Genomic DNA, 26,984 nt, shown 5'->3' with positions numbered 1-26,984 from the left:
CCTTCTTAGAGGCCCACAGACCCCCTCCACTGCAACTCCTCAAAACAGAGTTCTGAGGAGGTCTGTTGTCTGTCTGGCTGGTTCGCCGGGTCTGAGCCCTTGGAGGGCTAGTTTTGTGTCTGGGTCCTGCGGCTCCCAGAACGGGATCTGGCCCAGAGCAGGAGCAGCAGCGGGTGCGTTGGGGCTGACCAGTGCCCAGCAGTGTCCAGATGGGGGTGGTGGTGAAGAATTTGCCTAGAAAAACGAGTCGAGGGTGGGTTGTATTGGATGTGTCCAGCCACAACTCCTGGGGAAGTCAAAGCCTCAGAGTCTTACTCAGCGGGGCGAGAGGGAAGGGGTCAGGCACCATGGGCTTTCAGGCAGGAGAGGAGGGGTTGCTTGAAAATCCCTTCTGCATTCTTGAAATTTCCCTAGGGAGCTTCTGAGTTCATCAGAACTTTCTAACTGGAGGGGAAGAGACATGGAGCGAGCACCTCCTGTGTGCTAGGCCCTGGCAGGGGCTTTTGAATCTCCTGTGTCCTTCAGTGCTCCAGCAGCCCAGGAAAGAAGGTTTGAGAATCCACATGTTTGTAGATTGAAAAACTAAGATTAAGGGGGGCAAAGCTGCTTTTGAGTCCTGCTGTCAGACTCAAAGGCCTGTGTAGTTTCTCTCATTCATTCATTCATTGATGCATTCACATATCATTTTATTCTTTGGCGTTTCATTCAGTTCAGATAAAAAGCCGACTGTGTGTTGGGAGCGTTGATATAGGAAGCCTTGGGGGCTGTGGGTGGAGGCTCCTGACCCAGCCAGGGGAGGTCAGGGAAGGTGTTTCTGAGGCTCTGAGCCTTCCTAAGACTGAGTGGGCATGTGTCAGGAAACGAGGGTGAACGCAGGGGTGGGGTTGGGTGCAGGGCCTTCTGGGCAGAGGGAATAGCATTCGTGGAGGCTTCAAGACAGGACCCCCTCCGTGCCAGGGAACGCCTGCATGACTGAGCTGGGCCTGAGAAGCGGGAGTGGGGCTGGGGCCAGGTGCAGCTTCCTGAGCTGACCTGAGGCGCTGAGCTTCACCTGAGGGCGGCAGCTGCTCTGGGGGGTGCTGGGTGTGCCGGAGGGAACCGCACGGGCAGAGGTGAGTTCTAGGACATTCCTTCGGGAGGCCGGTGTGGTGTGACCATGGTGATGGGGGGTCAAGACCACCAGGAGACCAGACAAGTTTGGGGGTGGGGGGGCGGTCAGAGAGAGGCACAGAGAGGTGGGGCCTGGAGTCCGACCTCTTTCCCAGACACCAGCTTTCCATACAGTTGGCGTCAAATGGGACCTGCTCCTTGTTGTCTTGGCTGACACCCAGGTTCTCCTTGGAGCACCCTGGCCTCACTGGACTCACGGTACCCAAGGAACAACAAATAAACGTCTCTGAGAGGAAAACGAAAGAGAAACAAGCTGATAAGAGAATCAGACTTTGGAAAAGCCAGCCCTTAGAACCAGAGGGAATTTTTCAAGGAGTGCTGGGCTGGGGGGACCTGGAGTCTCCCGTTCTGGGTTCACTGGGCCTTTATGGGCAGGTACAAGGCTCGTTCCAGCCCCTCTGTAACCCCTCAAGGGGACCACTGAAGAAGTGGAAACAGAGAAGTTGAATGACTTCCCCAGTGTCCCAGTGCTCAGCAGCCTGAGATGGAATTTAATGGGAACCCCACTTTCTCTGACTTCAGAGTCCAGGCTGTCCTCCATGGCAGAAGCATGCCAGTGACCCATGACAATGAAAGAGTGAGGCCATTTATCCAGGCCGCCCGGGCCTCAGGGACTTAGCACTTCCCCTCCCTCTGCCCAGGTTCTCATTCCCCAGGTGGGGGCATGGCTGTTGTCATTGGTGTGTGAGGTGACGCCCCTTCAGATAGACATTTTGTTATTTTTTTTTTTGAGATGGAGTCTCACTCTGTTACCCAGGCTGGAGTGCAGTGGCGCGATCTCAGCTCAACGCAACCTCCACCTCCTGGGTTCAAGTGATTCTCCTACCTCACCCTCCTGAGTAGCTGGGATTACAGGCACCCGCCACCATGCCCAGCTGTTTGTATTTTTAGTAGAGATGGGGTTTCTCCATGTTGGTCAGGCTGGTCTCGAACTCCCGACCTCAGGTGATCCTCCTGCCTCGGCCTCCCAAAGTGCTGGGATTACAGGTGTGAGCCACCATGCCCAGCCCAGATAGACCTTTGTTGATCACCCAATTTAATCACCCCATCACCCTGTTCTGTCTTTTTCCAGGTACTGATTATTAGCTGAAAGTGTCTTTTCTGTTTAATTCTTTGTTTACCTTATTGTCCCCCCTCCCACCCCATCCCATATTCCTCCAGGGCAGGAGCGTCTTTGCTTTTCCATTGCCCTTCCTGGCACCTGGAACAGGGAGAGCATATAGGGCCGTGGCTAATGGTTGTTGAATAAGTCATGCGTTCATTCATTCATTCCTTCCATCCATCCTCCCCCGTAGTTCCATTTTGGGGAGGCATCTGCAGCCCCATCAGGATGCATGACTTGCTTAAGGTCACTCCGCTGGACTGAGAGCCAGGCTGGGAGCCCAGGCGGTCTCCCTGCGGCGGGTCCCGGGACACCACTGCATCGCTCGCGTGCTGTGCTGTTTTGTGGACCGGGTGTAAACGCTTCCTAGCTCAAAGCTGTTTGTTTGGGAGATGCTGCGCCTCCTCCGTGGATGGGCTGCGCAGCGGAGAACGCTCGCCTCCTCGCACGGTGGCTGACGTGCTGCTGCGGCTCCATAAATATTAAATGGGCATTAAAAGAAGGCGCTGCGTTTCCAGTTTCCCGGATTTCTCTGAGCAGGGCCTGTTGCGAACCCCCTTTATGTGAAATGCAGCATTTCACCGCGGAGCGCCTCCGGGAGGCTTGTCGTCCGCCTTTCCCGGCTGAGTCCCTTTGGTGCAGAGCGGTTCTCCCTCGACTGCAGGCTGTCTGCATGCTGGCGCCTGCTCCTCTGGGGCAAAGACGGGTGGGGGCCCCTGGAACTCCTTTTCACAAGGGCTGTGCCAGCCTGGCAGCCTCCTTGCTGGATATGCAAGGTGGGTGAGATGGAGAGGGGCCAGTGACTCTTCGGTCTTCAGCTAAGTTCTCCTGACACCCACCCTCTGCCAAGCCTCTGCTGGGCACCAGGCAAAGTCTCCAGACATTCTGTACGTCCTTCTGTCCCCTCATCGTCTCTGCATCCATCCCTCCATCCATCCGTTTCTCCCTCCCTGCCTCCATCTATCCACTAATACTATTGATGAAGTATTTGTGATAGGCCATGGGGTGATCATGTTATAAAAATAATATTAGCTAACATTTATTGACCACTTACTGTGTGCTAGGCTCTGTGATCAGCAGCTTACATGTGTCACCTCATTGAATATTCATGACTCTACAAGGTAGGGACTGTTTTTCTTTCCATTTTGTAGAAGAGGAAACAGCCCCTGGAGGTTCAGCCGCTTGCTCAGGGTCACAGAGCTGCTGGGGGCCGGAGCTGACACATGGGGTGCGCAAGGGGGGAGTCCGGCCCTGCCCTCAGGGGACATCCGTGCTCCTCCTGGGACCCTGAAACGAAGGCCCCAGATCCGGGCCTCTCCGAGGAGACCCCGGCATTGCTGAGAGGAAGGGTGTCAGCTTCAGCCAGCGAGAGAGGAGGGCAGAGCCGGAAGCCAGGCAGCTAGGTCTGGGGGCTCAGCCCTGCCACCTACTCTCTGTGCAATGAGACGCCACTTCTGTGGGATGTACCCTTCATCATTTGTCAAACGTGAGACATGGGCATCAATATCTGCCTCTTAGTTGTGAGCCTGGCAGAGGAAGACTCTCGAAAAGTGTTGGACTTGTGTGGCTCTGAACAAGAGCATGGCCCCTGTGAACTGTAGGCCTCCAGGTGCAAGAGGCCACCGGGGGCCGGCCTGTGTGGCTCGAGTAGAGGCCAGACCAGTCATAGGGCCAGACCCTGCGGGGTATTATGGTCAAGGGATTTTATCAGAGAAGCTACCACAAGGATTTCAAGTAGGGATGTGATGTGGTCAGCTTGCATTTGAGAAATATTTGAGTTCTCCAGGGCCCGTCTGGCACCCCTAGCTCCTGGAACTGGCCCCTTGGTGCGCACTTGACACCCTCGTACCAAGGGTGTCCAGTACTCAGGCAGCACCTGCTGACAGCAGCTCCTCAATATGCAGGGATCAAATTGAACAGAATAGTGACTGTGACCATCACAGCTGAGGTGAGCTGGCGCCTGGGACCCACCAGGCATTGTACTCAGGATTCCTGCTTACTTCTTCATTTAACCTGCACAACCCCCGGGAGGTGGCATTACTACTATCAAATCTTTTCTTTTCTTTTCTTTCTTTCTTTCTTTTTTTTTTTTTATGAGACAGAGTCTCGAGGCTGGAGTGCAGTGGCACTGTCTTGGCTCACTGCAACCTCCGCCTTCTGGGTTCAAGCAATTCTCCTGCCTCACACTCCCAAGTAGCTGGGATTACAGGTGTGCACCTCAGTTCCCGGCTAATTTTTGTATTTTTAGTGGAGAGGGGGTTTCACCATGTTGGCCAGGCTGGTCTTGAACTCTTGACCTCAGGTGATCGGCCCGCCTCAGCCTCCCGAAGTGCTGGGATTACAGGTGTGAGCCACTCTACCAGGCCTCAAATCCGTCTTCTAGAAGAGGAAGCTGGAGGCTCAGAGAAGTTAGGAAGTTGGCTTAAGGTCACACAGCAAGTCAGCCATGCTGGGGCTTGACCCCCATCCAGATCTGGGCAGGCCTGGCTCAGAGTATGCAGAGTCCTGGAACTTGGCATCTGGTGCCCTGAGGCCTTTCCCAGGGCTTCTGGGTGCCGGGCAGCAGTTACAGACAAGAGGGGTGCAGGCCCCTGCTCCCCCACCTACAGTTCTGTTGCATAGCACCCGCAGGGAGAGCCAATTCGCTTTAAAACAACCCACAGGACCGAACAATGGCACAAGTATGTCCTCAGGAAAAGGGAGATTTTTTTCCCCCCTTGTCTCTGCGGGTGGAGAAGAGGGATATGTTTTGGGAATCAGGAAGTGTCTTTAGGGGTCAGTGGGAGAAGGAGGATATTGCTATTTATTTCACCTTCTAGGGAGATGATCAAGATTTGAAAAAATTAATAACCCATTTCTCCTTTGCACATAATTAAAATGTTCTCCAGTCTCTAATTTTTGTCATTTTCCTAATCTAATTTGTTTTCTGACTGTGTCAATTCTTCTTCCAAGCGCAAAGCAAAGGGGATTTTTCTTCATTTAACGTGATTGCGATATGACTGTCCAGGAATAGTTTAAATGATGTTATTTTCTCCTTGGTTAAATACAGCACAAAAGGAATCATTGGAGGGTCTTAATGACCCAAACTGAAAACAACGACAAAAAGTCTTCAAGGCATTTCCCATTTACATAGTTTAAAAAATAATTATGAAAACGAACAAGACAACTCGATGGTCTGAGTAACGAGGCATCAGCCATAGTGCTGTGTGTTGGGGTAGGATGGGGTCTCACCCAGGGCCTGTATTTCCAAGTTTCTACAGAGTTCTACACTGACCCCAAGGTGGGGTCGGTTGGAGGGATATTTAAGCCCAGTAAATATAAATGCAAACTGCACTTCCCGGTGAAAAAGATTTGAAAAATATTGCAGCATTCTCAAGCTGCAATTCAAAGATTGACGGGGCACATCAGGGTTCCTGAGATTCTTATGAGAGAGAGGGTAGTGAGGCATCGGAGGAGGTTTTTGCAAAAGGTTCCTCCTCCCTCACCATCTCTGCCCCTACCTGCACTACCACCCCTGAGCCAGTGGGTATGTGACCATCTATGTCTGGGAAAATCCCTTCTCGGGGCACCACTAAAAGATATCTTTAGATGAAATTGATGTCGAGGGAGGAATTTTCGCCCGTGCTGTCTCCACCTGCTCAGGCTTGCAGGGGTGTGGGCGTGGGGCCGTGTGGGTGTGTTTGGGGGTCTGTGGGGGGATGGGGGAGGGTTGTAGGAGAACGCTTCCTATTCCCCAATTCTGAAAAGTAAAACTTAACTCACCTGTTTACAAAATACCAGCCATTGTCTTACCCCAGATCACTGTCACCCTGTAGGCTCGGGAGGATTTTGTTGAAGGAAAAAAAAATGTCTTAAGTATTTAAACACGTTGGGCCATGCATGCATCCGTCCACAGTGCTGAGGGTTTTTTTTTTCTTTTTTTTCTTGTCCCCTCCCTCCCTTCCCTTTTCTTTTTACCAAAGTATATTCATCAAACTGCTGAGTTGGAAAGATTTGTAATGAGTTTTTGAGCTGTACGACTGTGTTTTTTTTCCTCTCCCCCCGCCCTCTCCCTCTTTCTAAATCTTCATCTGACATTAAATAAAGCAAATCCCAAACAGATTAACTGTCGCACGGTTCTGCTCCGTCTCCTCAGTCTGTTTCCAGGTCTGGCGGGGGGCCGGGCTGCGGTGGCGGCAGCGGTGGGAGATGCCGGGGCGGCCAGCGGAGGTCCATGTGGCGCTCTAGGTGGGATGCCGGCGTCCTGAAGGCGGAGGCCCTGGCCCTCCTCCCCTGCGGCCTGGGCATGGCATTCTCCCAGTCCCACGTGATGGCCGCTCGGCGGCACCAGCACAGCCGGCTCATCATCGAGGTGGACGAGTACAGCTCCAACCCCACCCAGGCCTTCACCTTCTACAACATCAACCAGGGCCGCTTCCAGCCACCGCACGTGCAGATGTAAGTGGGACCAGTGAGGTGGGGGTGGGGGTGGTGACGGCCCCCTGGGGTGGGTGCATGGTCTTGGGTGCCTCCTGGTGCTGGGTGCACTGTAACAAGCACTGAATGTTTGTTGACTGCAACAATTCTGGGATCCTAGGATCATCGGGGCTCTGAGTTGGGAGGAACCGGCAAGAAGTTGCAGATGGATGGCCTGTGGGCCGATTCTGGCCGCAGTCCTGTTTCACTTGGCCAGGAGCATGTTTTACAAATATTTAAAGATGAGGTGGATGCACAGAAAACTCCAGACTTCTGGCTTCACTTTATAAAACCCAAAGGCCTGGCAACCCCAGGCCCACATGTCCTCCTGGCAGCGTCTGGCGGGGGCCACATTCCAGATCCCTTTCTTGGCATTTTGGTGGCAACCCCTTGTCTGATTTACTCTGCTCATTGTACACATGGGGAGACCGAGCCCTACAGAGGGGAAGGGGCTCACCACAAGCCCCATGGCAGGTTAGGACACCAGTCTTGGGCTCTTTGTTTCCCCTCCCCGCCCTTCCTTTTGTCCCGACCCTGTGCTTCTCTTGTGAAAGCAGAGATGCTTTTCCAAAAGGACTGGCGGATTCTGTTGTCTGCCCCTCGGGGCACTAGGGGTGCTCAAGCAGTGAGGCTCTGGGGAGCACACAGATTCAAGGCCCCCGTGAGCAGCAGGAGGACTTGTCCTGATGTCTGTGTGCAGGGCCAGCCTTTCCCTCTCTGGATTTCCTGAGGACCTGGAAAGCTGTGGGTGGCTTGGGGTGGCTCCAGGGGTAGTCGAGCTCGTGGCCCTGCTCTGGGTGGTTCCCGGAGTTCCTGGAGCCCCCTCCTCCTTTATCCCCATTGCTCCTCCCATGAGACCTGCACGACAGAGCTTACCTGGTGAGGAACCGGGGTCCAGGCCCATGAGGTGCACCCCCTGCTGGCAGGTGCCAGAGCTGGACTTGAACCCAGGGCTTCCTGAGTCCAGCCCGGGGCTCTCCGTGCTGGGCCTCCTGCATCCTTGGGCTGTGATGTGTGTGGATGTTCATGCTTCTGCCTCAGAGCGGAGGCTGTTGTCCTCTTGGCTGTTGTACCTTCACCCGGCCACTCTGGGTGCCCGCCCCCAAGCTGGGTCTGGATGAGGGATGACCCCTGCAGAGCAGGGAGGTGACAGCACAGGGAGGGGGTAGCTGTGACAGGGGCTGATCCAGTGATGTAGGGCCTACTGGAAGCCCTCCTGACCGCCAGTGGGTCTGGTGCCCCAACAAGGGTCCAGGCCCTGGGCCACCTCTGGGGCTGTGATCTCCATCTTGGGGCAGCGGTGCTTGTGGCGTCCCAGCCGCTGTCCCTCGGACCACTCGGAGAAGGAGTTGAGGGGGTTTCCAAACCCTGGCCTGGTGGGGTGTGTGTGAGGGTGCGACCTCCCATCCCTGTGCGGCCTCCCTCAGGCCCGGCCTGTGTTGTGGGAGGGAGGTGCAGGGAAGGGCTCTGCAGGGCAGCAGGCTCCAGGCGGGGATCGCCCTCTTCCAGTGGCACTTGCCCAGGAAAATTCTTGTCTCCATGTGGGGCCGCAGGGTTAGTGTTGCCTGTGGCTGCCTACTTTATTTTTTGGTAGATTTCTTTCTGGGCTGCTGCCTCTGGTTTTCTGTTTTTGGGGCCCGATTGGTGGGTTTGCGAAGGAAGGAAGGCCCCGGGCCTCAGGCTTGTCACTCCTCAGTCTGTGAGACTTGAGGCCTGGCGGTGGGGGCGGGTGGGGGGGGGCGCTGCAGGGCTGAGGGCCTTCCCTGGGCTGGGTTTTGTCTTTTGTTGGTGAAGGTCATCCTCCATCTGAGTGGGTCAGAGGTGAGTGAGCCTGAGGTGCCCGGAGGCCAGGCTGAACTCCTGCCCAGTGGGCAGGGAGAGAGCAGCAAGGCTTCCCAGGGCAGGTGGGGTTTGTGAAGGTCCCGGCACCACACACAGTGGGACTATGGACAGCTGTCAATCACGGCGCCCCTGCCTGGGCCAGGCACACACTTAGGGAGCTCCTAGTCAGAGAACAGAGCCAGGGAAAGGGGAAGACAGGGAGTGGGGGCCGAGGAGGTGCTTCCCAGTTTCAAGGGATCCAGGAAAGACCCCCTGGAGAACTAGGTAGTTTCTAGGTTAAGGCCAGAGCAGGAGGAATAGGCCTAGCAAGTTGGGAGAGGGTGTGAGGAGGAAGTGGGCCAGGCAGAAGGGGCGGCAGGGTCGGAGTCTGCAGGTGGCTAGAAGATGGGGGTCTCTGAGAACTATACGGAGGCCCAGCTGGGCAGGCAGCAGGGGTTGGGGTGTGCAGGAGACACCACAGGCCCCTGTAGGCCGGGCTGCGTCCTGAGGGAGGGTGAATGACCGAATGAGAGGGGGTGATCTCCCCATTTAACTGAGCAACCCAGGGCCATTCATTCAGTTGTTGAGTCATTCATTCACGCATTTGGGATGTCTGTGAGCTGCTGAGTTTCTCACTGTTTAGGACCTTGGGCGCTGAGCTTGCCTGCTTGGATGGGGTTCATGCTGCTTCGTGCCTCAGTTTCCCCAACCTGGAGCTGGCTACTCCAGGTCGAGGGACCACATGTTCCTCTGAAATTCCCCTTGCCATGCCGCCCTCCTTGGATGGCGCATGCGCTCTGCATGGCTCGGAAAGCTGGTCCTCACACCCCGTGACACTAGTCCATGCATTCTTAGTGGAGGAAACAGCACCTCCAAGGGGTGAAAACTGGTTCTTAGGGGGTGAAAAAAATGCTGCGCACAGTAATACTGGGGATGAAATAGTTAAATCCTCGTAGAGAAGGCCCAGTGGGCAGCAAGCACTCAGCATTGGTAGCACATGCCAGGCCTGGTGAGGTGCTTGGGACCCAGTAGTGATCGAAGGCACCCCTGCCTGTGCTGAGCTTACATCCAGTGGATGGCAGGCAGTTAGCAGATGGTCACGAAAGCGTGTGATGCTGGCGATGGTAAGTGCTATGGAGAAGGAGCTTAGCTGGGGAGCTGGAGCAGGCCCCACAAGGATTCACACCTGGCCTGCCCCACCCCATCCTGGACTGCTCTGCACCACCACCTCCGGCAGAGGGGAGAGTTCCTGGCTCCTGCTGGCTCCGAGGCAGCTGGGGTTTGGATGGGGCCCTGGAGAGAGTGTGCTCCAAGCTCCAGCTTTGAAACACAACTTTGTACACAGCTGGGTAAAGCTAGGGTGGGCACAGGGATGAGGGGGCTGCTGCCTCCCACTGCCTCTTCATTCAGGCTCCATACCCCAAGCTCGGAAGCATGCAGGCTGCTGGAGGTGGCTGAATGGATTTCCATGGCGAGTCAGCTGCTCCCTCCCAGGAGCGGTGGGGGGATGGCTGCCACTTCCCGACATGTGATTTGTCACCACCCTGGGCTTTGTCTCCGGGGTGAGGGAGCAAGGGGGCCTTATTTAATAAATCCACAATTTATATTTAATAACAACAGTGACAGTCCAAACATGGCCTCTGGTTGAGTCCTGTGATTTATGCAGTTGCCCCCAGAGACCCTGCTGGTGACGAGGCCGCCTTTGCTTGGGTAAGGAATCTCTGGAGCTGGGCCTCTAGGCTGTGAACAAGGCTGAAGACTCCTTGCCGCGGCGACTGAGAAACCCTGTGGGGGTCGCAGGAGGCTCCTCCAGGCCCAGCCCTTCTGTCCTGGGTGGGTAGGCGGACCACTGGCCTGGTGGTCAGTGAGAAGTCAAGAGTGAGTGTTGGGGGACAGGGTTATCCTGGAGCTCTCACGTAGGTCCCCAGGGCCACGGCACCAGGCACAGCAACTCCTCTCTGACCTTTAAAAGGCGTTATGGCAGAGACTTGAGTCATTGCTTAAAGACCTTTGAGCCCCTCAGGCTGCACCGGGTCCTTGAAGCTACAGCAGAGTGGGATGGAAGGCCACAGCTGCGTGCCAGGCCTAGAGTAGCCCCTTTGTGCCTTCTTCCTGGCCTTTCCTGCTGTCCCAGGTCGGTGTGGACCCCCTCTCTACAGATGAGGACGCTGAGGCTTTGGAAGGTGAGCATGGGGAGCTGGGACTCCCACCCAGTGCCGTGTGGCTCCTTGGCCTGTCCACACACTGAGAGGCTCCTGGAGACATGGAGCTCAGCCTGGAGTGCAGGGAGGGGGACAAGGAGCAAAGCAGGTGGGGAGGACTCACAACCCGGCACTGCCTGGCTCTCAGGCCTCATTCTCCATCCCTGTCCTGCTGTGCAACAGATGCGGTGGCTGCTTCCAGTTTCTCAAACATTCCAGGCTTCCTCCTGCCTCAGGTCTTTGCACATGCTATTCCCTCTGATCCCAACTCTTTGCCCTATGAGCACTGACTCCTCCTTCAGATCTCACCCAGGTGTCACCACCTCAGGGAAGTCCTTCCTGCTCCAGCTGTAGGTGCTCAGCCCTGGGCCTTGTGGCGCACGCTTTGTGGCACCTGATTCAGTCTGTGCTGACACATTCATCTGTGGGAGGATTTCCCAAGCATCTCTCCCCTCCACGAGCATGGGGCTGCATGCCTGGTGCCTAGCACAGGGAATAGGAAGCAGGAAAGAGAAGAGAGTGAGAACGGGACAGGCGTCAAGACTCAGGAGGAGTGTCAGGGATCACGGACAACTTTCTGTGGGGGTGGGGGTGGCATAATCCCTGGGCGTGGAGGACCAGCTGCACTGTGGCCTCCGTGGAGTGGGCCACTTTAGGAAGAGGAACCAGCAAGAGCAGAGGCCAGGATGTAGGAAGGAAGGACAGGTGTGGGGACGCAGGAGGGTCCTGTGGCCAGGGTCCCCTTGGATGCAGTGCTTTGTGGGAAGAGCACTGGGCAAGGGGTCGGGGCAGTTGTTGTGTGATGCTGATCCAGCCAGTCATTGCTCCTCCCCAGGCCTCAGTTTCCCCATTTGTAAAATGAGAGGAAGGGACTAGAGGTCCTTTCCTACTAAAACACCATGGCTGATGCCCAGTCACATGGCTGGATGAGTTGTTGGAAGCTGTCCCTGCCTGGACCTTCAGAGCACCCCATTTCTGCAGGAATAGGGTTACAAGGGGTAACAGCCTCTGCTTCTGATGCCTCTCTGGGCTTTTGGCACCAGGAACTGCACTTCCACAGAACCAGTGGCTTATGGGAGAGAAAGAACCAAGAGCAGGATCCAGAGCGCACTGCAGGGGTGTTGGCATCAGGGCTCCAGCTGTGAAGGTTGGCAAAGTTCTCACAACATGACAAAGAGGGAGTGGCTTGTCCCCACCCTACAGAGCAGAGCTGGAGCCTGGTGGGGTCCAGGGGCACAGCGAGGAGGTGGTTACTGAGCTGGGGTGCCAGCCTGGGGTCTGGCGTCGGAGGCCGTGTTCTCTCCTCTGTGCTGTTCCTGCTGCCAGGAATCCCATGGGAAGAAGATCGGTGTAGGCTGGGGAGAGCTGGAGATGGGTGTCAGGTCTCAGAGCCACCCAAGTAGGCAGAAGCTTTGGGGAAGTTGAGTTTGGCTCCAAGAAATAAGAAGCCTTTGCTTCCACGTCTTATCTCTGGTCCCTGCGGAATGTCACTGAGAAAGAACCACTTTGCACTTTTTTTTTTTTTTTTTGTGGTCACAAAGTGTTGAGATTAGATGCCCAGATTCCTGTTGTGAAGCCCTGGGTTCAAATTCCACTCTTTAACTTAGTAGCTGGGAGCTTGGGCATGGACTAACTTTTCACTGTCATTGCAAGTATCAGAAACACAACTTAAGTTGCCTTAAGGATGAAAAGGAGTCTACTGGCCCATATTAAGAATTTCCAGTTTGGGTCTAGCTTCAGGTGTAGCTGGATCTTCAAATTATGCCCTCTTGTTCACTGTCTCTTTCTCTCTCTTTCTATTGTTGTTGTTAATTTCTTTTTTTTTTTTTTAGACAGAGTCTCACTCTGTTGCCCAGGCTGGAGTGCAGTGGTGTGATCTCAGCTCACTGTAACTTCCGCCTCCCAGGTTCAAGCGATTCTCCTGTCTCAGCCTCTAGAGCAGCTGGCACTACAGGCACCTGCCACCACGCCCAGCTAATTTTTTATATGTTTAGTAGAGATGATGTTTCACCATGTTGGCCAGGCTGGTCTTGAACTCCTGACCTCAAGTGATCCACCCGCCTTGGCCTCCCAAAGTGCTAGGTTTACAGGCGTGAGGCATTGTGCCTGGCCTCTTTCTCCATATTTTGACTCTTTTTGCTCTTTCCTTCGCTTGCAAGCATTGTCAGGTTTCTGGATCTTCACACCGGTGGCCTCTGTGGGTGTCCTACCCACAGATGTATCTTTATACCAAGCAGGTCCCTGGCATTTAGAGACATTCAGTAAGATTTGTCCATAGGTTGATTGAATGAAACGAAGTCCAGCCTGGTAATAGTCCAGCCTGGTGTGAGTTCTGGACCCAAAAACCAGCTTCAAATTTCAGCTGCACCAGCTCCTGTAGCTAAGATCATGGACGAGTCAGCCTTTTCTGAGCCTCAGTTTGCTCACCTGTAAAATGGGGCTACACATAGTACCCTGCTTAGATGGTCATTATGAGGGTGAAGAGAGCCACTGACTGTAACATGCCCGGCACATAATGAGCTCTTGATGCGTGGGGATCATTGAAATCATTACTGTTGTTATTATTTCAAAGTTGAGCCTTTGTTGCAATCCAAATAGCTGGGGGACTGTGCCGGGAAATGAGAGTCTATTTCTTTCTCTGGGGATGACTAGGTCTGCATCTTCGCTGTGCTCCAGAAGCCTCGGGGTGCAGGGAAATAAGAGTGGAGTTAATTAAAGAGCTCTGGCTCCAGCAGCAGGCCCAGCCCAACCAGAGCCCTCAGAACCGCACTGCTTTTGGCTGGCTGGTGGCGGGTGGGAGCTGAGGCCCTCTTAGGGCTCCTCTGCTAGGCGGGGCTCCTGGGAGGGTAGACTGTCGGGGCCCCAGCAGCTCGGGGGTGGCATTGTGCTCCCTGTCTCTCCCTTCTTCATCTCTCTTTGTCTCTTTGACTTAGTCTTTGTCACCTTATGACATCTTCAAAACCTCAGAGACACAGAGAGAGAGAGAGAGACAAACACAGAGAGAGAGAAAGGGAAGAGAGGGAGGGAAAGATAGAGAGAAAAGGAGGAGAGAGAGAGGGAGGAGAGAGAGAGAAAGGGAAGAGAGAGAGAAAGGGAAGAGAGAGAGAAAGGGAGGAGAGAGGGAGGAGAGAGAGAGAAAGGGAGGAGAGAGGGAGGAGAGAGAGAGAAAGGGAGGGGAGAGAGAGAGAAAGGGAGGAGAGAGAGAGGGAGGAGAGAAAGAGGGAAAGAGAGAGAGAAGAAAGGGAGAGAGAGAAGGAGAGAATATGAATGAATGAATTTGATTGGCTCACTTGAATTCCTGTGCCAGGCCAGTAGCCCAGTAGCAATTGGCTGCCCTTGGTCTGATCAGCTGTGTGTGTGGGGGCGGTAGGGTATGTAGGTCACACCAGCTGTCTGTCATGGGGACTGGGGGTCATTGGGGGCCCCAGAGGACAGAAGAGTGGTGGGAATTTCTGGGAAGGAGATTTCAGTTTCCAGACCAGCTCAGACACTACCCCTGATGGAAAGCTTCCAGGAGACCCCAGGCCAGGTTAGGGCCTTCTCTGGGCCCTGTCCCCTCTGCTGCCCTGTCAAAGGTGCTGGCTGTATTGTCATCGTCTGGCCAAGTCTGCTGCCGCCATCAGTCTCTGGGCTGGTCGTGAGCAGGGGTCAGCCTGGTTCATCCCTGTGGCCCTCCGCTGAGCTCAGGGCTGGCACACGGTAGTCATTCAGGATGTGCCGTATTCAATGAATGAGTGAATGGAGAGGAGGAAAAGCTAGCACCTCCCTGGTTGGTCATCATCGGATTCATATTCATTTTCCTCCCAGTGTAGCCCAGCTCTGACTTGCTGGGATTCTCCTTAGGCCTAACAACCCCCAGGAAGGGGCCCTGGGTGCGCGCTCCCGCCGCGGCATGGTGGTGGGGAGGCTGGCTCGGCGCCTCCGGCTGCGGTGGATGGAGCGCGCTAGTGCGCCCCGCACATTAGCATGCTGAACCCACGTCTCTCGTAAGGTGTTAATTAAATTTCTTCGAAGTATATTGTCTGAAAAAAAAAAGGATAATTAGAAAGATGTCTTTAAAAGTATTTATGTAACTGATATGGCACCGCTTTTGGTTTGCCGCATAATTAGATTTAAACACAACTCCTCGAGCGGCATACTCATTTGGAGAGAGCTGCTTGTTGAAATGTCATTGCGTTGTTTTTAAGAGTTTTGAGCCTGGTAAAACCATTCAACTGGGGAGGCAACGTGTAGGGGAGACAGCACTGGATGGGGAGCTGGGGTCTTAGTCCACGGGGAGCCGGGGTCTTAGCTCACGTCCACATTTCTGCACTGGGGTGCCCAGGGCCGCTTGCTCAGCCCAGCTGGATCTTGGCATCCTCGTCTGTCAAACGAGAGGGCCACGATGGGCTCCTGAGGCACAAGAACCTACATTTATGCCGCTTTTTAAAATGTTATTTTTGCTCGGTGAAGTAGCTTCGTTTTACAGATGTGCAGACCCAGGCTGTGCAAAGCCCGGTCTTCTGACTCCAGGACTGTTTTCTGATACAGCCCCGGAAGGCCCTTGGTCTAGAAATGATCACACTCTCTTACAGTTTTGAAAAATGGATACCTTTCCTTTAGGGTCTTTATTTCACGCGTTCTCCTGAAACTCCGCCTCCCGTGCTGCTGTCCTGCGTTGGCGGACGTGCCCTGCACAGCCTGGGCAGGCGTCCTCATCGCCCAACCATAGGCTTTACCCCATGCGGTTTCAGTGGGGGCCATAGCGCCCCTAAGGGGTAAAATCTGGCGCTTGGGGAGTGAAAAAAATGTCTTGCTCTTCTGTCTAAAGCAGAGGTGGACGTGAGGTACCTAAATACACATATGGCATCTCTGTGATGCTAAAGCTTCATGGGAGGGAAGTGAGTAGGGGAAAATAAAAGACATCTTGAAAAGGCCCCTCTGGGGGTGATAACGAACAAAAGGCTGGAAGCTGTGCAGCACCTCAGCTTGGAGGGCAGATGCTCGCTGCACCCGCTTCTCACTCCCTTTAACCTTCCCAACAGCCTCCCAACCCGACGTTTCCATGTTACAGACAGGGAAACTGAGGCTTGGGGGCCAAACATGCTTTGCCTGGCTAAAGATGAGAGAAGTCAGGATTCGGGCCGGGGTGGACCCCTGGGAAGGCTGGGCGTCCAGTCCCTGGTCTGGTGGATCTGAGCGGGATTGAAGGGGCTGTGAGCTGTGGTGGATGGGGCTGCAGAGGCACCACCCGCAGGCTCGCGGCTCCATGGCCTCCTGACCCGCAGTGTCATCTCTCCCCGCAGGGTGGACCCGGTGCCTCACGATGCCCCCAAGCCTCCAGGCTACACCCGCTTCGTCTGCGTCTCTGACACCCACTCGAGGACGGACCCCATCCAGATGCCGTACGGCGACGTGCTGATCCACGCTGGGGACTTCACTGAGCTGGGGCTCCCGAGCGAGGTGAAGAAGTTCAACGAGTGGCTAGGTAGGTCCCTCCTGCCCCAGGCGGGTGGCTGTGCTGAGCAGGAAGGGGGCTCCCGCCAGCTCCCGAGGCTGCCTCCCTGCCTTTCCCTCCTGCGCTGCCCGGGCCCCCTCCTTGGCCTGTGCCTGCCTGGTCACCTTCTTTGACCTCTCAGAGCAGGTGCCCCTTTCTCTCCCATCCACCTTGGACCTCTCCTCCTCCAGCATCTGTCTCGGTTGTGACTTTCCATTTGTTTGTGGGATTTTTTTTTTTGGCCTGGAAGACCCCCTCCAAAAGGGACTCTGCTCATATCTTTGTCCATTTGTGTGTCCAGGCCCCAGTGCCTGGCAAAGGTAGGGCCTCAATAAATAATTGATGAATGAGGCCGGGTGCAGCGGCCCATGCCTGTAATCCCAGCACTTTAGGGGGCCGAGGCTGGTGGATCACCCGAGGTCAGGAGTTTGAGACCAGCCTGGCCAACATGGTGAAACCTTGTCTCTACTAAAAATACAAAAATTAGCTGGGTATGGTGGTGGGCATCTGTAATCCCAGCTACATGGGAGGCTGAGGCAGAAGAATTGCTTGAACCTGGGAGGCGGAAGTTGCAGTGAGCCGAGATCACTCCACTGCACTCCAGCCTGGGCAACAGAGCGAGACTCTGTCTCAAAAGAAAAGAAACTGATGAATGAATGAATGAATGGCTGAGTGGGTGAATGAATGAATGACATGGAGAATAGTAGTGCCAGGGTAGGTGCTCAGCTGGTTCATCCTAGCTCAGTCACCCACTGCCATGTAGATGGTTTCTCCAGGGGCCAGATGTGGGCAGCTGCTGGTCTCAGCAGCAGAGCCCCTTCCCATGCACACTCAGCGCCATGGTGGATGATGATTTATAAGCACATCCCCTGGGTTTTGTCTTTGTGCTTTTTTTCAAAAATAAGAACTAAACCTGGGGGACCCCCTGGGAAAACTCGCTTGCCTTGGAATCCAGAGAAACCTCACAGTGAGGCGTCTCTGTCCCCACCGGGGGAAGACAGATGGACGGCCCCTGTGCAGCCCAGCACCCAGGCCTGCTGCCGTGGAGGCGTGGGTGCGGGGCCGCTCACCTTCCTGCGCAGCCCCACGTGGCTGCCAGACGGTCCCTTCCGCCTCCCCAGGGGCGTCCCGCTGTGCAGTTGGCTGGGACTGCGCAAGCAGAGGGCCAGGAGCAAGGCAGGGCAGCCGCGGCGAGCCAGGGGCCCGACTCTGCCAGGCGAGACAAATATTTATAAGCAAGGCCTTCCCTTCTGTTTGGCAGGCAGAGGGCTTTAAATATTGATTTTTCAAACGGGAAATTCTAATCAAAGGCCCCATTTGGGCTGCAGGAAGTGCAGGCCGGTGGATAGGGCTCTTGAAGTCCTTCTCTGGGATTCTCCCCTTGCCCACACTGGCTCCAGGTCTGGGCTGCCCCCCAGGAGGGGCCCTTTCCCCGAGGGAGGATGCTTGTCCCATCTGCTGTGGGTTTCAAAAGACAGGAGGTTCCACTTGGTGGAGTCAAGAGGCCGTTTCCCAGGCAGAGAGGCTGGAGTCGCTGTGGGCCAAGCCCCCACTGTGTGCCAGGCACGGGGTGGCAGGGCTCCTACCACCTCTGCCTTGTTGAATGTGGGAACAGCTACTTGAGGTGGCTACCATTTGTGTCCCTATTTGACAGAGGAGAATGGAGGTTCTGAAGGGTGAGGACTGTCTCTCACACACAGCCTGGCCTTCCAGGTGCCCGTGATGGGTGGAAAGTGTGAACTTACAACTTGTAAAGGGGTCTTCCTTTTCCAAAAGCTTCTTTCCCTCGGGCCTCGCCCCTTTGCTGCCTGGAAGTGTTTGCAGATGTCAGGACCCTCACTCGAGGAGGAATGGGCTTCAGACTGAGGGAGGAGGAGCATTTGCATGGGGGTGAGAGCGTGAATCGAAGCCCATTTGCCGCTGGTATTTTGGGAACTCGCCCACTGCACAAAGCGAGACACCTTGGTTGGCCAGTGGGTCAGGTCCCCAGAGTTTGGTGATCATGGCTAAGAGATGGGCTTTGCACCTATTCGGTGCATTTGGACAGGGGCGTTTTTTCTATAAAGCTCAAGTTTACTGAGCATTTAGTATGTGCTGGGTACTGTTCTATACCCTTTGTGTGTATTAGTAACTCATTTAATCCTCCTGACAATGAGGCAGGAACTATTGTCATTCCCATTTTACAGAGGAGAAAACCAAGGCCCAGAGAAGTGAAGTCGCTTACCCAAAGTCACACAGCTTGTAAATGGCAGAACTGGGCAGTTGGACCCCAGTGCTGAACTCTTGGTATAGCTCTGTGTTGCCTCTGCTTCTTGAGGTGAAGCCTCCCTAATTGGAAGTAAGGGTGTGGACGATGCTGTTTGGAGTCTGGCTCTGCTTCCTGCCCGGGTGACTGCAGCGGCCACGTGGCCCCTCTGGGCCTCATTTTAAAAGGGAGCGATTAGGCTCCCCTGCCTTGCATCCCTCCAAAGGTTGTTTTGAGGCTCTGTTGGAATGGAGGAAAGAATCGCCTTGTAAAGTGTGAAGTGCTGTGTACCTGTTAGGATTGCCCCTGTGAACTGGCGTCTACCAGATCTGGGCTCCCCTGGGTAGGGGTGGGGTGTTGGGAGGAAGACATTGGACCTGAACCTTGAGATTGAGTTGGCAGGGAAGGCGGTGGAACAACACGTGTGTTACAGCATGTGGAGTTCCTGAGAGCTATGGACGTGTGGTCTCAGCTAGCAACAGCCCTCCCAACAGCAGACACAGAGAAAAAGAGACTGGAAAGAAACATTCCGTCATCCTGTTGCTGACCCTCATTGAGAGCCCACGAGGTGCCAGGTGTGTCGCAAGCCCTGGGGTAACAGTAGACCCTGAGCACGCAGGGCCCCACTCAGCCTGATGCGGGGGGATGGTGGCTCCGTAGCTATGAGGGCGGCACAGGAGCCGTTCATTAGAGAGAGCTATGGGGTCTGTCTGGGACCCACCTGGGGACGTGTGGTGATGGCCATTCAGCCGGGTGGGCACGGAAGGCCTCCCTGAGGAGGGGATGTTGGGCCAGGCCTGAGGGTGAGAATGAGGCGGCCTTGTGCAGCTCTGGGCAGGACCCGTTCCAGGCAGAGGACGCGGAGGCTGCAGCGACCCTGGGGTGGGAGTGGAGAGCACTGGGAGTGTTGGGAGGTGGGAGAAGCAGGGCAGTGGGGCAGGTACTGGTCCACACAGGCCTCCCGGGCCTTGGACAGGAGTGTGGGGCTGATCCTAAGGGCAGGCGGAGCTTTGGGAAGGTTTTTGTATGGGGATGACCTTTAGAAAACTTTTCAAAGGCCATGATGGATTGTAGAACCAGAGTGTACCCGGCGAAGGCTGAAGCTCCAGAATGTTCCAGAGTCGATGTCTGGGTGGTGGGGTCATGGGGTTTTACCTTCTTCTTTAGGATTGTCTCTCTCTCTTTGTGTCTGATTTTCTATGGGGGAGGAGTGTGGTTTTCTAGTAATTTCAAACAAAGGCAACTCTCCTGGATGTCTGGTGCCAAGTGTGTCCCAGGAGGGGTGTGACAGCCCTGGGCCTTGGGTCAATCCTGGCGTCATCCAGCCACTCAAGGGCCTCCATGAGCCCCTTCCCCAGCCGACAGGGCGGGAGACCTTTGCACACCCAACTCATCACCTTGCCCCCCTCGCCCACCCACTGGCTCAGCCCCTTCTCCTGGATGAGAAAGTTCTAGATTTGAAATTCACAACTTGCTCCTTCCCTGTTCATTGATCTCATGGAAAGCATTTGAAATCATATTCTGGGGGCCACCTCCAGACAGACAGGAAGAGATTCAAAAAATTAATAAAGACCCACCATGTAAGACAAGACAAGGCACCTCACCGGGCTCTGCGTGGCTAAATTCCTGCAGACTCTAACTTGCTGCGAGGTGTGTTGCTCTCAGCTCGGCTGTGACTGGTGTCCATGCGTTGCCCCTTTGCAGGCTTCTGTCTGGGTCTGTGTTCATTGGAGGGGGACGGGTTGGGATGAAAGAGTCCCTCTGAGCAGCCCCTCTTTCCCCTTGGCCATTAATATCCCAAATGTATTCATGAAATAGAAGCGGCAGCTTGATTTGTAAATGTCGAGTAAGCAGCTAAAAAATTGATAAGGACGTGTTCTCCAGCTATAAAGAGTGAACGCAAAAGCAAAACTCGCTGAAAATGGCAAAGAATGTGCAGGTGGTTCCTTGCTCCTCACCAGCCGCAGGGAGCTCACAGCCTGGATGGATCAGTCAGTGCAGGGAGGTGGGGCGGCTGGAGGCCAGGCAGCTGTCTTCACCCGTTTCCTCCTCCTCTTTGCTGTGTTACCTCAGTCCAGTCTCTCAACCTCTCTGTGCCTCACCTGTAGAACGGGGAGAATTATTTTCTTGCCCTAGGGCGGTGGGGGAGGGTGGATGAATAGTATTCCCGTGCAACGCTTTGCACAGTCCGGGCACCACGGGAGCCCTGTCATTGTGAAACATCTGTCATGGTGAACAACTTGCCGCTCCCAGATCCTTGCCCCACGCAAAACAGACTCCTCAACTTCAACACCAGCAGCACCATTTCCCTCCAGCCATACCGGCCAGCTGGACTCCTCACTCGTAGAACAAGCTCCCCTCCCTGGTCCTGGGCCCATGCTCCACTCACCCCTCCAGAGCTGCCCCTTGTGAAGCCTCCCCCACCCCGCTGGGCAGGGCTGTTCCCTCCTCCTCTGTACACCCAGAGCCCCTGGTCTAGGCTCTGCTGGTGGCTCTTACCTTGCAGCTGGGGGGTGTCTCCCACCTTCACCGTCAGCCCCTGGAGGGGAGGGTCAAGGCTTCATGCCCAGCGCCAGCCAGGGGAGCCCTGGACAGAGAGGAATGTGCAGCTGTGAGTGGCATGATGACCCTGCTGACACAGCCCTGTCTGTGAGCTGGCCATGGTGACCCCAGCAGGGAGGGGCATGCCTGAATGCTGCTGGGTGGGTCACCAGTAAATGGGGGCTTCGAGGATGGCAGAGCTGTGACACAGACCAGTGTGAGCCATCACTGTTGCCACACAGGACTTGGGAAGCGATCTGAGAAGACTCAGGGAGCGTAAGTTGAGTTGGGGTCTCAAGGACAAGGCTAGAAGCTGGGGCCACAGGTGCTCTGGACCTGATGAAATGTGCTAGCATGCAGGCCCCCCTGGAGGCCAGGGTGCTGAGGTCAGAAGGGGAGGCTGAGCACCCAGAAGCACCCTCCTCCCAGGATGCCCTGCAGAGGCAGCCACTGACCCCAAGGCCCTGGCACCACCCACATCTTTCCCAAGGCAAGAATGCCAGGTCCAAATTCTGCTGCCGTCTCTGAGTGACAGCCATGCCTGCAAGAACTGTCAGTTCCTGAGCTGGGATTTGCAAGATGCCAGAAAGTTCCCTCTCTGTGACTGGCAGGTGCCAGGCTGGCCTCCCCACCCCCAGCCACAGGAAGCCTGCAGCCTCTGCAGCCCTCACTGCACCCCTAGCCCCCACAGCCTGAGGACCCTGCGCCACCCTCGGTAGTGACTGCCAGAGGCCACAGGTGGCTTTGTACTGGCCAGCCTCTCCTCCTCTCAGCTCTGTGGCACCTGATGCTGGATGCAGGTTCCTCTAGCGTGGGTTCTGCCACAGCCTCCATGTGGCCTCCCTCTCCAGGGCCCTTTTCCATCTCCTCCTTTTGTTCCTCATTCCCCTCCTGCCCACCGAAGGGGGCTCCCCCTAGAGTCCATCCTTAGGCCTCTCAGCCACCTTCTTTCCAAATGATAACTAACCACTCAGACCCCCCAGCTCTCGCTCCACCCAGACCTGCAGAATGCCTCTATCTCTCTCATCCAGCCACTGCATTGTCTAGTCTTCTTACAAAACCCCTCCTCCTGGGTGTCTGCCAGGGTTTTAGACTAGTTCTATCCCAAACTGAACTCCCAAACCTCTGACCCATCCCCTTAGGCTACGTAGTAAGATGAAGCACTTCACTGTGGCGTTTGGGACCCTGTCAGTCAGGGCTCCTGTGTCCTCTCTCCTTTCCCTTTGAGGCTGACGTCTGCAGTCATCTATTGTGATTCTGACACTGCTATCGTCTGTCCTGCCCACTGTCCCCTCTGCCCACTGTGTCACCTGCTGAGCTGCTGGGGGTGCTCTGTGTGCCAGCCTACTGGCCCCCCTTCCTCCTGCAGCTTCTGTGAGCCTCTCCAGGGCCGAGACCATGCCCTGGTCAGCATAGGTCCTCAGAGCCCAGCCCAGCCTGGCACCGAGGTGCCCAGGGGTGTTTGTTGTAAAAGCGTGGTCTGTAAAGCACATGATGAGCCCATGAATTAAGTGGCACTACCCTTAGCAGACTCAGGCAGGGGAGGAAGATGAGGGCCTGGTAATGGAGTACTTAGAAGTTATAATTAACTTTGTACTGGCGCCTGAGCATAACACGATATATGAGACAATATAAAAGGGGTCCAAGGATTTAGTGAAATAGAACTAGGTCTTTTGCAAGTAAACCCTTAATTAAAATCCGTGAGGGAGGAAGGGGGAGAAAGGGAAATGGAGAATTTACGTCAAGGCAGTTTCTTTGGTTCTTGCCTCATTTGCCACTGTGTGGAAGGCCCAAGGCTGCAGGGGGTTTGCCTGGAAATGGGCCACACACAATCGTTTTGCCTCTTTGTGATTTAATCCCAGGGCGCCTGCCGGCAGAACGGGCACCTTCTCTGTTCAAGGTTCCAATTGGAGGTGGGGGCTTCAGAAAGGAGCAGGTGGGGACTCGCCCTCCCCTTGCAGGAGCAGGAGGCAGCTCACAGGCACAGTAATTAGGATCATGTGTGGGAAACAAGTACTTTCTGGCGCAAGCTGGTGGTTGACCCCCCTCCACGTCCCTCTCATAATTTGTCTGTTCCTTCCAGTCTACTCTGTGGCCTCCTCTCTTCTTCTTGGGGGTGCGGAGACCAACCTTGGATGCGGATGGGGAAGGTCCCCATCCCAGAGTTCATGGCTCTCTGCCCCGGCAGCTTGTGCAAGTCCCTGCTTTTGGTTCTTTATTTTTCTCCTCCCTTTTTCCCACCTCCCCACCCAATGAACAGCATGCACAAGCTCCCTTCTTCTCTCCCGTGCTCCTTCCTGCCTGGGTGCACCTCGCTCTTCCTCCCTTTCCTGACTCGAGCACTGCAAGATCGTGCCCCGTGGCTGCCCCTTCTGACTGCTGAGGAGTGTGCTGGGCGGGCACCCCCTGTTATAAATCAGGACCTAGAGCTGGTACCTGGGCACCCGCCCCTGTGCGGGGCTGCCCCTGCCTCCTGGAGTTGGAGCTGTTCTGTATGCATGGAGGGTGCGGTCGGGTGGGACTGGCGTCTTCCTGGGGATGGGGCGCCAAGCTCTGCAGGGGCAGTCCATCAGGCCTCACACTGACTCTGTCGGGACTTGCAGCCTCTCCCTAGTGCAGGGCACCAAGCACTGGAGGTCAGGGACATGGGGCCACTTCTGCCTCTGCCTCACCAGCCAGCTGGCCTCCCTTCTCCCTCATGGAGTGTCCACCTGAATCAGATGAGACCGTGTGTGCACCCTGTGTGAACTCAGCCCCTCCTGGCACTTAGGGCCCTGCCGGTTCACGTACCTCCCAACGTCAGAGCCCCCAGCATGGGTTAGTAGAGCTCTCGCCTCTCCCACGGAGCTGTGACTGCTGGGGACCAGGGCAGGGGTCACGCATCTCAGTCAACACAGCATGAGGGGCTACTGTGTTCACTGCTTTAGTGCTGGAGATTCAGTGATGGATGGCACAGAAGTGTCCCTGCCTGGGTGGCCTGAGGGCGAATGCAGTCATAGGTGGTAAATAGCAAGCAGAGTGAAGAGAGTTGATCAATGCACAGGGTAGGCTGGTGGTGACTGGGGTGGGAAGCTCCTTGACATAAAATGGCTGGGGAAGACCACACTGGGAGGGTCGTGCACGGAGAAGGACCCAGCTGTGAATTCCTGCTGCACCGTGGAGGCCTGTGGGCCTGATCCTGGTGATCCTGGGCCGCTGACCAGCTGGGACGAGGGCATGGATTTTATTCTAGAGGCCACTGGGGGGCTTAGGCAGGGGAGGAGAAGGTCTGATTCAGGTTTCTGAAGGACCCTTCTGGGTGGAGCCTGACCGTGGCAGGCAGGAGAGGATGCCAGTGTACCAGGAAAGGTTGGTGCAGGTGTCTGCGAGAGGCCAGGGTAGCTCAGATTGGACCTGGAGGTGGCCCAGGGAGAGTGCAGTAGAGGCTTGGCTCTGGTTTGGAAGTGGAATCAACAGGATTTGCTGGTGGGGTATGGAGTTAGGGGCGGGGGAGATGGCAGACCTGGTATCTTTAGGGCCTGGCAGCCTGGCATGAGGTGGGCATTTAACAAATATTTGTTAAAGGAATGAGGAAAGAGAAGACAAATTTTATGATGTGGTCACTTTGATAAAAAAAAAATCCAACTTTTTTTTTTTTTTTTTTTTAAAGAGCTAACAAGAATTCTCTCTGAAAATGTAGTGTACAGCAGACTTAAAATGGATTCTGGTGCGACAGCCTGATTCAGACATTTCCAGACACACATTGTTATTCTTGCAAAGACTCGAGATTGAATATTTTAAAAATAATTTTACTTTTAAACTCTGGAGCCTCTTGTCACCTCCGGCACTCTCTGATGGGGAGCTGTTGGTGTCCAGGGATTTTGGTTGCGTAGTCACGTGGCCAGCGTGATTGATAAACTGAGTGACCACCTGGAGAGTGAGATTAAGGCTCAGATGAAAAATGGATGGCTTGTGCAGCAGAGGTTTGGTCTTCATTTAAAAAATTAATTTCTATATTCTTCATCAAAAAAATTCCTCACAAGCCATGCTGTGTTTTAGGGGCTAAAAGGAAAAAAATTAACTTCTAAGAAAGATGAAAAATCTAGAATTCTAAGTTGTAGTCAAGTGATTTTGGCCAGCCATAATTACAGTATTTTCATGTTAATGTATAAACCCCTTGAAAGGTATGCTTAAGTGATAATTATCTATTTACAACAAAATGGCTTTGGAAATGAAATGAGACCCACTGGTGTGTGCGTGTGTGTGTGTGTGTGTGTATGTGTGTATCAAACATGTTATGCAGTGGTGTTTGTCTTTCTCTCTCTTTCTTTCTTTCTTTCTTTCTTTCTTTCTTTCTTTCTTTCTTTCTTTCTCTTTCTTTCTTTCTTTCTTTCTTTCTTTCTTTCTTTCTTTCTTTCTTTCTTTCTTTCTTTCTCTTTCTTTCTTTTCTTCTTTTTTTTTGAGATGGAGTCTCGCCCTGTCGCCCAGGCTACAGTGCAATGGCGCAATCTCGGCTCACTGCAACCTGCCACTCCCGGGTTCAAATGATTCTCCTGCCTCAGCCTCCTGAGTAGCTGGGATTACAGGAGCCAGCCACCACGCCTAATTTTTGTATTTTTTGTGGAAACGGGGTTTCACCATGTTCGTTGGCCACGCTGGTCTCGAACTCTTGACCTCAGGTGGTCCACCTGCCTTGGCCTACCAAAGTGTTGGGATTATAGGCACAGGTCACTGCGCCTGGCCCTTTCTTTATTTTTTTTGAAGACCATCATCCTAAGTATCTCTGCCTTAAAATTAAAAACTTAAAAAATAATCTAAGCAGGGTAGAGAGATTCACTTCTCTGAAAGTCCTGTGCTGTCTGAAAGGTCTTGTGTGGCTTAATTTTGTGTAGTTTGTTATTCATTTGGATTTTTTGTTTGCTTGTTTATATCTCATTTTGTGTCAAAGAATTGGAGATAGTTTATAAAAATGACAAAAATGATAAAATGAGTAGAATATTGATGATAAATTAAAAGCCAGGGTTGAAAAAAAAGTTAGAGTAGCTCAGATGGAGGGCCTAGAATTCCAGTACCCAGTGCTATGTGGGCTGTAAGTGGGAAACTAGGGTCTGAGCTTCCTGGGGGCCAAAGTGAAGAAGGTAATTTGACTAATGGTCCTGATTATTGGGAGATGTGCCAGCTCCTCTGATTGGTCCTCTGTAGCATGTTTGACATCCATCTCATTCCACTGGGAGTACCTTGAAGGCCTATTCCTGTGTCCTTCTTATTTCTATGTGGAAGGACCTTGGTAAAGGCTTTTGTATTTGGATAATAACAACAAATATTTATTTAGTTTCCTGGTATATAAAACATGCCTATTTCTGTCATTCATTTTGTGCTTTCTATCCCCCCCACCTCTGCCTTCTTTTGGATTGATTGATTGAAGTTTCTTTTTTTCGCCTCTACTGGTTTGGAAATTCTATATTCTTTTTTGATTTGTTTAGTAGTTACTTGTAAATTTTTAATGTGTGTATCAGACTTAACACAGCCTAAAATTAATCAACATCTCCATTCCTCCCTGAAGAACCCGGGGACACACCTACCCTGCCCCCTCTTGCTGCCATCTTATCTGTATCTTTGCTGTCTGGTATTTCCTTTTTTTTTTTTTTCTTTTTTTTGCAGATGGGATCTCACTCTGTTGCCCAGTCTGGAGTGCAGTGGCACAATCATTGCTTACTGCAGCCTCGACCTCCTGGGCTCAAGCAACCCTCCCATCTTAGTCCCCCACCTCACCCCGAGTAGCTGGGACTACAGGCATGCACCACCATGCCTGGCTAATTTTTGTATTTTTTTTAGAGATGGAGTTTTACCATTTTGCCCGGGCTGGTCTCGAACTCCTGGGCTCAGGGGATCTGCCTACCTCAGCCTCCCAAAGTGCTGGGATTACAGGCATGAGCCACTGCACCTAGCCTGGTATTTATGTTTTTTTTTTTTTTTTGAGACAGGGTCCTAGGC

General features: G+C 54.0%; 1 protein-coding gene across 3 annotated transcripts in view; it reads left to right on the top strand.

Annotated features, from left to right (window-relative positions):
• MPPED1 (metallophosphoesterase domain containing 1) overlaps positions 1 to 26,984 on the top strand; it is a 93,450-nt gene that overhangs the window by 6,667 nt on the left and 59,799 nt on the right. For all 3 annotated transcript variants that reach the window (XM_055252835.2, XM_055252836.2, XM_055252838.2), the window contains exons 2-3: positions 6,408 to 6,709; positions 16,035 to 16,216. In XM_055252835.2, the coding sequence (XP_055108810.1) occupies positions 6,486 to 6,709; positions 16,035 to 16,216 (406 nt within the window). In that variant the 5' untranslated portion in view covers positions 6,408 to 6,485. The remainder of the gene's footprint in view (positions 1 to 6,407; positions 6,710 to 16,034; positions 16,217 to 26,984) is intronic.

This window comes from Symphalangus syndactylus, chromosome 18 (assembly GCF_028878055.3).
Source record: "Symphalangus syndactylus isolate Jambi chromosome 18, NHGRI_mSymSyn1-v2.1_pri, whole genome shotgun sequence".
NCBI classification, from domain to species: domain Eukaryota; kingdom Metazoa; phylum Chordata; class Mammalia; order Primates; family Hylobatidae; genus Symphalangus; species Symphalangus syndactylus.
This window is presented reverse-complemented; position numbering and strand designations above follow the sequence as displayed.